We start from the raw sequence: 10081 nt of genomic DNA on the forward strand, positions 1-10081 counted from the left end.
GCTGCTCCTAGTTTGGGCTGGCAAGCTCAGAGAGGCAGACACAGTGTTCTCTTGGATATAGTCCTGCCAGAATCTCTTGCACCAGGCTGGTGCTCAGACCTACCATGGAGGGGTCTCTACCCTGTGGCTGTGGCTGTGCCTGGATGTATGGCTATGAATGACAAAGGAGACCTCTGGCCAACACCTGATGAATGGGTGCAGCAAATGTGACCTGTCTATAGCATGGAATATTATTCAGCTGTGACAAGGAAGGAAATCCTGACCCCAGCCACAAAGTGAATGAATCTTAAAAGGGCAGTGCTGAGCTACCCTGGTGTGCTTTTATTCCCACACATGTGTACACCAGGCACGACAGTAAAGGCAGAGGCAGATGTGGGGTCATGCAGGATTGCAAACAGGAGGCCCAAGAGAGACCTGTGGTGTTGGTTGCACAACTCAGTGAATACCAGATAAACGGCCACATGGTACATTTTAAGCAAAAACATGGTAGGTGATTTGTCTTGAGATAAAACTGTTAAAGAGTTTGCAAATAAAGCAGAGCCAAGTCAAAAAAGCCCAAAGGACTGTGCAGTCTCCAGGGTTGGCCACAGTTGGGGAACAGAAAGGCAGGGCTGCTCACAACCAGGGGTAGTAACCTACGGGCCATCCCAGTAGGGGCTGAGACCTCAGGGCAGCTCAGCCATCCTGGCATGCCTGATGGGAAACAAGCAGGGCAAGAACTCTTAAAAGCATCCCTCTTCCTGCCCTCTAAGAACCTGCCATGCCAAGCACTGGTCAGACTCTCCCCTTCCCACTCCTGGAAGGGACAAGGCCTGTCTACCATGACCCTGGAATGTCCCAGGTCTAAACTACCACTACCAGGCATGCTTATGTCCTAGAGCAAGCTCTGTTCCTACCCACAGGTTGGCCTTTTGGGAAAGGTCAGTGATCTAACAGCCTCTGTGACATTGGACAAACCCCTTCCTTTCTCCCAGCCTCAGTTTCCCCATCTGTGAAGTAGGATGAACATGCCCAACTTTCAGGGGATGCTGTGGAAGTCAAATGCTAGTGTTGCTCAGAAAACACTTGGTTTAGGTGCAAGAGCCGCATGGACACAGGGCCCAGCATCTCTGAGCAGGGAGTAGCCTTGGGAATCACCTGGCTCCAACCCTTCTGCTCAAAGACAGGCAGGACTAATCCACCCACTGCCCATCCCCACTGGTGTCCCAGAAGTCTTCCCTGAACCCAGCCTCTCTCTCTGTCATTTCTAAATCCATCTCCTGGTTATGGCCCATGGAGGCTTCCCTGCCCACTCACAACAGTTCCCAGTCCCTTACCCCAGGGTACCTGGGGACTGAATGCCAGGTGGCTCCTGGATGGAGGAGGGAAGGGTCATTCGGGGACAACTAAAGCCTGGAGAGGGGGTGGGCTGCAACTGGATGTGGAGTGGGCAGAGCCTCTCTGTCCACCTTAATGATGTCTCTGTGATTCTAAAGTGTTCTGGGAATTTATGTTGGAAACAGAATGAGCTGAAGCTCCACCTCCGAGCCTTGGTCTGTGGAGCTGGCTTCCCTGCCTGTGTCACCCCCAGGTCCTGACCATGCAACTCTGGTCACTATTGGGTCTTGGCGCTGCTTTGTGAACATCTCCAATCTTCAGCCCTACTAGCTCTCAAGTGGGAATGGAACGAGGAGTCCATGTGCTGGGTTCTGTTTTCGGCCACCTCGTCAGGGAGCCCTCCCCAGCCATCACTGTCACCTAGCCTCCTCCTCCCTCCACCCTCACTCTCCATTCTCCTGTTCAATTCTTAGTCTCAGAAATCACAGCCGCTGTTGCCCTGCTTTGGAAAAGCAGAGGCTTGGTCTACCTTGTCCTTGGCTGTGTTGCCCGTTCCCACATGGTTCCTGCACTGTGTTCACACCTAGTAGGTCCTCGTATATAGCAGGTGCTGCCTGAGGCCCAGGTCCTGAGCCTTTTTACTGCCCCCTACCCCAAAGGTGAAGATGAGGGGAGCTCGGCCTCTACAGTAGAATCTGTTCTGGCTGGGTTGTGGATCCTAGACTATCATCAAGATGTCATGTGGAAAGAGAGTTTCTGGGTCCTGAAGCCCAACCCCAGGCTCATGGGCTTCCTTCTCAAAATTCACCTGTGGTACCAAAGCATGGTAACTGGCAGATGCCAGAAGACTTTGTGCCTGTCTTTAGTCTGAGGTCAAGGATGCAGCCACTGATCAACATTAACAACTTCCTTCCCCACCTACTGAGCCAAGCTCCCAACTGCGCCTCTCTCCACCATGGCTCCTGCCTGTGACCCCAGACTCCCCTGTGTCTGGAGATGTGCGGTTGGTGCCTGACCAGTCCAGCAGGGCCTTGGGAACCTAGAGCATCAGTTGCATTAGCCTGGGGAAGCCCAGCCTGGAGTAGTTTCAATGTACCCTGGTGGTGGATTTTTGGTGGGTATTCCCTAGGCAACTGCTGGGTGCCAGGTACTGGGAAAGAATACAGAGTTATGCCTACTCCCAGGTGGGAAGACGACTTGTTAGCTCCTCCCTTCACAGCTAGCTCAAAGCTGAGAGCCAGCCTGGCCTCGGGGGGAGAATGGGTCACAAAGACTGCATCTTTGTCTCATCCATGCTTCCTCTGCTGCTGTCCCCACCTGAGAGAGAGGGATGGGTGCCCATCTGGGTGAACATCCCTGCCCAGGGCAGCTGCAATTGTGCCTGGCTTACCACAGACACAATGCAATCACTGAGACTCTCAAAACGCAGCATCGGCAGGATTAGCTGGGATATCACCTGACCCAAGCTGGGGCCCAACTGCTGCCTCTATGGCCTCAGGCAGTCAGTGGCCTGTGGGAAAGAGAGAGGCCAGTACAGGGGCTGTGTGGGGTAGCAGTGGCAGCTTCTCCCAACACAAACTGGAAGCCCAGCCTTAGGTCCCAGATCCCAGCCCAGGATCCACAACCACAATAACATTTAGGATCCCCAACATGTAAGTGTACACTTACATTCATGTTGTTTTCCTTCTGAGACCTTCCAGGGCGCCCCACCACCTATTTTTAATCAAGCAATTTTATGGAGATATGGGCAGCGAATGCCATGGTCAGCGTTATAATATTTTTATCACGTTGAAAAGAAACCTGGCCCTTTCAGCATCACTCTCTCTTCCCTCAAATCCCCTCCCTAGCCACTAACCTCCCTTCTGTGTCTGAAGATCTGCCTGTACTGGGCATTTCCTATAAAGTGGTCATATCCCTATGTGGTATTTTTAGGCATTGTTCAAATCAACCTTTTATCTCTTTTCTTTTTTTAAGATTTAGTTCTTTTTATTGGAAAGACAGATTTACAGAGAGAAGGAGAGACAGGGAGAAATTGCTGATTCACTCCCCAAAAGGTTGCAATGACCAGAACTGAGCTTATCCAAAGCCAGGAGCCTGGAGCTTCTTCTGGGTCTCCCATGTAGGTGCAGGGTCCCAAGGCTTTGGTTTATCCTTTTTCCCAGACCACAATCAGGGAGCTGGAAGGGAAGTGGAGTAGCGGGATATTAACTGGTGCCCATATGGGATCCCAGTGCATGCAAGGCAAGGACTTTAGTCACTAGGCTACCACATGGGGCCCTTTCACCTCTTTCTATGCCTAAATTATGTGGCATCTGGTGGGTAGACTACATTGTGTTTCTCCATGCATCAAGTGAACACTGGTGTGGTTTTCAATTTCTGGCTGTGTGGGATAAGGCTTCTGGGAATATAGGTTTAAAATTGTTTGTGTGGGCCTATGTTTTCAGTTCTTTTGCAAATATATTGAGGAATGAAATTGCTAAGTCATAATTTAACTATGCAACCATTCAAGGAGTTGCCACACTGTGGTCCAAAGCATCCACACCCTCTCACATGGCTGCCAGCAGCAAGTGAGTGTGCCTGTTTCTCCATATCCTCATTAGCACATGCCACTGGCAATCTCTGTTTCTTTAGCCATTCTACAGACTGTGAAGTAAGTAGCATCATAGTGTGTTTTTGATTGGTGTTTCCCTGCATGCTAATGATGTGTAACGTCTTTTCATGGGTTTCTGGGCAATGTGTCCATCATGTTTTTATAAATTGTGGAGTGCTACCTAAGTACAGAAATATCAACTGCCCTTATTCATTTAAAAGATTACAAAGCATGACACAAGAACAGAATCTAGATAGCATCCCACAAGACCCTGTTGGTCTTCCAGCCTCTACTCCCCTTCACTCTAGGGATAACCCAGATTTGAGATTTGGGATCCTTGGTTGTTAACTTTTAATTATACTGTCTCCCTCTGGCTGAGCTGCTACCCAACGAAAATCCTCCCTTGAACTTGATGCAAATGAAACAGTTCTGTGGAGATGGTTTTCCTCCACACTGTACTTCTGAGCATGGGTTAGTGTAGTTTGCTGTAGCTGGTTCCAGTCCTTGTCCTGTGTATCCATTGAGTTGGCCATGTGACAGTGCTGGAGGGAGGGATTCACAACACTTGTAGGAACATTCTTGAACCTACTTCCTGCACACACATGATGCAGTTCTCCAGGGCACGTGCCTTGGAAGTGGAATGTCTGAGTTATAGGTGCTGCTGGAAAACAGGTTTGTGCTATTTGTACCACATTCTCACTTGCCAGGAATGAGCATTCCAAGTGCTCCACGTCCTGCCCAACACTCTGTATTGTTTAAATGCATTTTGAATGCCCTCCTCTGTCATCCCTTCATCTTAGATGTGACCAAATCTCAGCAAGCCAGGCCCAATGCCTCAGAAATGCCCACCTCAGCCAGTGTCCTCCATGCATCCCCACACTCTGCGCCTTACCTGTTTGCCCCACTTTGGTCATGGCAAAAAATTTGGGAACTTGGCCCTCATGGACAAGTGAGGAGAGCAGCTGTGTTATTTGAGGACACATGAAAGGAAGGAGCTGCTCATCTAAGTACCAGTTATCTGTGAATTATGCAGAGGTGACCCTCTGCATTCAGGTGTCCAGACAGCAGAGAATCTAACCTGTTCTGAGTTTATTGGGTGCCTGCAGTGCTACCAGCTCATCCAACTATACATCCATTGGTTAGAATAGGGCGTAGCCCCTTCCTAATGGTTCTCTTGACCCAAGGACAGACCACACTGGCTCCTGGAAGCAGAGCTCTAAGAGCTGGGAGTTCCCAAACTTGTTCATGGAAAAAGGGTCTTCATCTTGTCACCAGAATGGCCCCAGCATCACACATAGGTCCAGTCCCAGAGGAAAGCTAATAACTGTGTTTTGAATGTCCAGTCCTGTTCCAGAACCCAAATCTTTGTCAGAAAAGATACAGCTGCCTGCACTCTGTGTTAACATTAAGGCAGCTGAGGCCCAGAGAGGGAAGATGATGGCCCCAGGGTCACACAGCAAAGTTAAGTGGCTACCAAGCACTTAATTCATACCCTTCAGCCCCAAGATCTCAGGATGGCTCTGAGATTCTGAAACTTAGTTGAGCTCCAGTTTTATTTCCTGTAAATTGGAATAATCATACTGACTTCATGGAGTTCAATGAAATGCTATACATACAAGCACTGGGTCCACTGTGCCTGCAGGGGATTAAAAAATGTCTGGTCATTCGTTCATTCATTGCCAACTAGAGAGTATGAGGGAAGGACCATGGGAATGCTCCTACACACTGACTTCAGAGCAGTGCTCACTGGTATATCCCTACTCAAGTGCCTGGAATACAGAGGAGCTTGGGGTCTGTTAGGATGAAATCAGGCTGAAGGGGGAGAAAAGAAGAGAAGTTTCAGCAGAGTTGTTTCCCCTATTACTCACAGATGGAGAAAGGGAGGAGGGCGAGGAAGGAAGGAAGAGAAAGTGGGGGAGTTTTGTGTTGTGTTTTGTTTTTCTAAGCATCCTGAGAATAACCTAAATATCCTGTGCCATGTGAGTGATGAATGGTGCCTTCTTTTATTGCTGAGATGATCCATAATAGGAATGAGCAAAAAATGCCCCCAGGGACCAGCTGTGGCCCACTGCTCCTATGTGTAAGTGAAGTCTGCATGGAAAGCAGCCATGAGTTTTGTCAGCTCTTGTCCTTCACGTAAAAGGAATCTGAAAGCATGTTTGCTTGCATAGCCACTTCTTGAACTCATGCCCCAGGGTATGATACAGTCTTCTCCATGTGCAGCAATGCCTTGCTGCTGTTGGCTTCTCCATAGCATCTCATTTAAGGCTATAATTCAGTGTGATTATTGTCCTCGTTCCTTGTGTGAGCACACAGAAGTCTGGTGTAGCTTGCCCCAGGACAGGCAGCAGATTCATGGGAGGTAAGGGCTTAAATGTCCAATACAACATCAGTACTCTTTACCCACAGTACATGCTGCCTCTTGTGCTGTAGTAGAGGAAATCCAGGAAGTATCAGGAGCTGTGAAGAAGGGGTACCCCCCTGCCTGAGGGCTGCCAGGGCAGACACCATCATGGCTGGGGTTCCTAGACTCAGTGACCCACAAAGGCTTGGAGGAATCAGAAATGACTAAACAGACGACCTCTGAGAAAGCACAGCTTGAGGTCAGGGAGGCAGTAGGTAGCAGTGAGGACAGTGGTAAACAGAGGGACTGTCTGACCATCTGTGAAACAGGCAGCTGCTGGTACAGCTGCAGGTGTGCCTGGACAGCAATGGGGTGAACAGGATGCTGGCTCCTGGGACATGCAGGTTAGCCTCCAACTGCACCCATCATGATCTGTTTGAGAAATCACCACAGTGTAGTCAGATAATCCTTGTTTGCCTAGAAATCCTCGAAGTCTCCCTTTGAAAACAGACCCTCCTAATTTGCCTCAAAATAGATTTTAAACTTGAGCAATTGTAAGATCAGCCTTGGTTGGTATGTACCGGGCTGGACCACATAGGAGTTGAGGGGCCAGGAGGACAGGCAATCTCCAGGTTTGGAAAGCACAGCTCCAGGGCTGGAGGTGAGAGGGGTTGCAGCTGGGCTTTGAGCTTCCTGCCAAGCAGAAAGGCAACGTGAGACTGGAGCCCAGGCCTGGCCAGAGGCTTCACTTTTTGGCCGTCTGTCATGTGCAGTGATGTACACTGTGTTCTCCCTGCATACCCCTGCAGATCCTGGAGGAGAACATGAAGCTGGAGTGTAAGTGCCATGGAGTGTCGGGCTCGTGCACCACCAAGACCTGCTGGACCACGCTGCCCCAGTTCCGAGAGTTGGGCTATGTGCTCAAAGACAAGTACAACGAGGCTGTGCATGTGGAGCCGGTGCGTGCCAGCCGCAACAAGCGGCCCACCTTCCTGAAAATCAAGAAGCCACTGTCATACCGCAAGCCCATGGATACAGACCTGGTGTACATCGAGAAGTCGCCCAACTACTGCGAGGAGGACCCAGTGACAGGCAGTGTGGGCACACAGGGCCGTGCCTGTAACAAGACAGCGCCACAGGCCAGTGGCTGTGACCTCATGTGCTGCGGCCGAGGCTACAACACTCACCAGTATGCCCGTGTGTGGCAGTGCAACTGTAAGTTCCACTGGTGCTGCTATGTCAAGTGCAACACGTGCAGCGAGCGCACCGAGATGTACACGTGCAAGTGAGTCTGCCGTAGGTCTGCACGCTGCCCTTGGCTGCAGGGGGACTGAGTTCTCGGGGACCGCCCAGCTCCAGGCTGCAGTCTCCCCAGGAGGTCACTGCCTCTCTCTTGCCCGCAGAATGCCGAGTGTGTTTTTTCTGCTGAGAAGGGGCTCTGCCCCTGGGTTTCCTGCTGACACCCCTGGAGAAAATCGCTCAGAGATCTCCACTGTTCTGTTTCACTTCCAATGCTGCTCTACCCTCCCCCAGATGCCGCCCAGGCCCAATCCACGGCTGAAGCATGAAGCCTTTTGCAGCAGGAACTTTGGAGCCTCAGGCCTCATCATAGCAATATTTAACAGTTTACTCTGATGAAAATAATATTAATTTATTTAATTAAAAAATTCTTCCACCTCGTCGGATCCGTTTTCTGCAATCAAAGTGGACTGCTTGCTTTCCTGGCAAGATGACCGTGTCGCTGGGACTAGGAGCCTGGTGGAACTACACAGAGCAGCTGCAACTGGCTGCTTTGGCAGGTGCTTCCTTTGCACCACCGGGTGCTTAGGGCCGAGCGCAGACATCCTGTATATGCAGGCAGATCCACACACGTTTCTATTGTTTTGCTGTTTGCTGCTACTTATCCAGAATTTTAAGTTGGTCCAGATTTGGAGGTTTTTGTTTTGTTTTGTTTTCTCTGAACATGTTCCCCATCCTTCTGCCCTCCCTGGTTTAGACTTCAGCATTAGAAAAATCCAGTTTGGAATAGAGTGAATGAGTGAGGTGGGAATGATAGACTAGCAGTGTCCATCTTTCTGGAAAGCGAGCCACTGGATAAGAGAATATTTTGTAAGAGGCTATTTTTATATGAATACTTTATTTATACTGAGTCTGCCTGTGTCACTGCATAGCCTGTGCCTCTTCTTGATGCTGGGCCTCACTTTAAGGCAAGAAAGTACGAGGCTTGGGGGTGAGATCAGGCCCTCTAGGATGCCTCTCACAACTGGATCCTCCAGTTCTGTTTGCCAAGGAGGCTCCAAGAGCTCCCAGGGACCTGAGGCTAAGCCCTCATTAGGGTTAACTGAATGGGAACTCAAATTCTCTGCCTTGGCCAGTGCTGGCCTCTGTTTGGGTCAGGATCACTGCATCGTAGCCCCAGGAGGAGCGACCATAGTGAGTCGTATCCTGGTATCCTGAGCTTTGTTATACACCATCATCAGGCAGAGGCTGGCTCAGAGAGCCCTCCACCTCAGCAGGACACTCCTGCCAGTGCCTGCATGTCCCTAGAAGTAAGGGGCAGTCCTCAGATGGTGGGGGTTGGGGACAGAAAAACAGGTACAAGGGGTGCTGATGAGCAGCCCAGCCCCATGCGTTTTCCTGAGGATGGGTTCCAGGTCAGACCTGCAGGTGAGGTATGGGCACGGCAGCCTCTCTTCCTCGGGACCAGCCATGCCAGTGCCTCTCACCCAGAAATCTACCCCAGAGGACTATGAGCACTCTCCTGCGTGTGTGTGTGTGTGTGTGTGTGTGTGTGTGTGTGTGTGACCTTGGGGATTCTTGACGCGTTCCTTTGACTTTGCATCTGGAAACATCTTTGGTGTTCTCACCTGTGTACATGTCTGTTTCCATGCGCTCCTGTATATCCCCAGATATCTGTTCCTCTCCACAGCCTGGGTCCTGTACATGGAGCTGTGTCCTGTCCCTCTGCTTATTCCTGTGGTGGTAGTGGTGGTGGTGGGGTCATTGCTTGCAGGTGAGGGCTCATGGTCTGTAGCACACAGCAGGGGCTTTTCTGATCATGTTGGCCTCCAAGAAATGGAACCTTTGGACCTTGTCCCTACAGCTGGGGATGCTCAGAGATCTCTAAGAGCATAGTGCCACAGTGCTGTGAGCCCCTCTGCCTCGGTTCAGCCCCCTGACAACAGTGCCAGGCCCGGATCACAGTATGGATAAATAAAAGTGGCTGGATGGTTGATCAACTCCTTCCCTTGAACTCTGTTTTACAGTTTTTTTTTCTTCATTTTGATACCTGGATGAGTGGCTGTGTGAGGAAACAATGGGCTGGATGAGTGACGAGCAGATTGGTGGAGGGATGGGTGGACAGCTAGGTAAGTGAATGGGTAGATAGGTGGGTAGATGGGTGGGTAGATGCATGGGTGAATGGTGAAGGATTCATGGATGGATGATGGGTAGGCTAGTGGGTGGGTGAACAGATGCTAGACAGGTGAATGGGTGGATGGGCTGAGGCATGGATAGGTGAGTCACTGGTAGAATAGATGGATTCATGAATGGAATGATGGATAATGAACCAATGGTTATATGGGTAGGTGGGTGGGTAAGTAGACAACACACACTGTGTCACAGTTGCTGTCTCCTTTGGAAAACCTACATCTCCCTTGAGTAGGGGGTCTTCTTCAATCCCTCTATCCATGGCTCCATTAGCACCTGGGAGTGGGGAGTCTCTGAGCAGCCTCCCCAGATGACTGTTGGCTGTTAATGACATAAAAAATTGTCTCAGAAAAATGATCACTATGCCCTTCCTTGCCATCCAGGTGAGAAACTGGCCTGGA

General features: G+C 50.3%; 1 protein-coding gene across 2 annotated transcripts in view; it reads left to right on the forward strand.

Moving 5' to 3' along the window:
* WNT7A (Wnt family member 7A) overlaps positions 1 to 8693 on the forward strand; it is a 46482-nt gene extending 37789 nt beyond the window's left edge. For both annotated transcript variants that reach the window (XM_004581370.2, XM_058678653.1), the window contains exon 4: positions 7061 to 8693. In XM_004581370.2, coding sequence (XP_004581427.1) covers positions 7061 to 7540 — 480 coding nt within the window. In that variant the 3' untranslated portion in view covers positions 7541 to 8693. The remainder of the gene's footprint in view (positions 1 to 7060) is intronic.
* The last annotated feature ends 1388 nt before the right edge of the window (positions 8694 to 10081 follow it).

This window comes from Ochotona princeps, chromosome 21 (assembly GCF_030435755.1).
Source record: "Ochotona princeps isolate mOchPri1 chromosome 21, mOchPri1.hap1, whole genome shotgun sequence".
NCBI lineage: Eukaryota > Metazoa > Chordata > Mammalia > Lagomorpha > Ochotonidae > Ochotona > Ochotona princeps.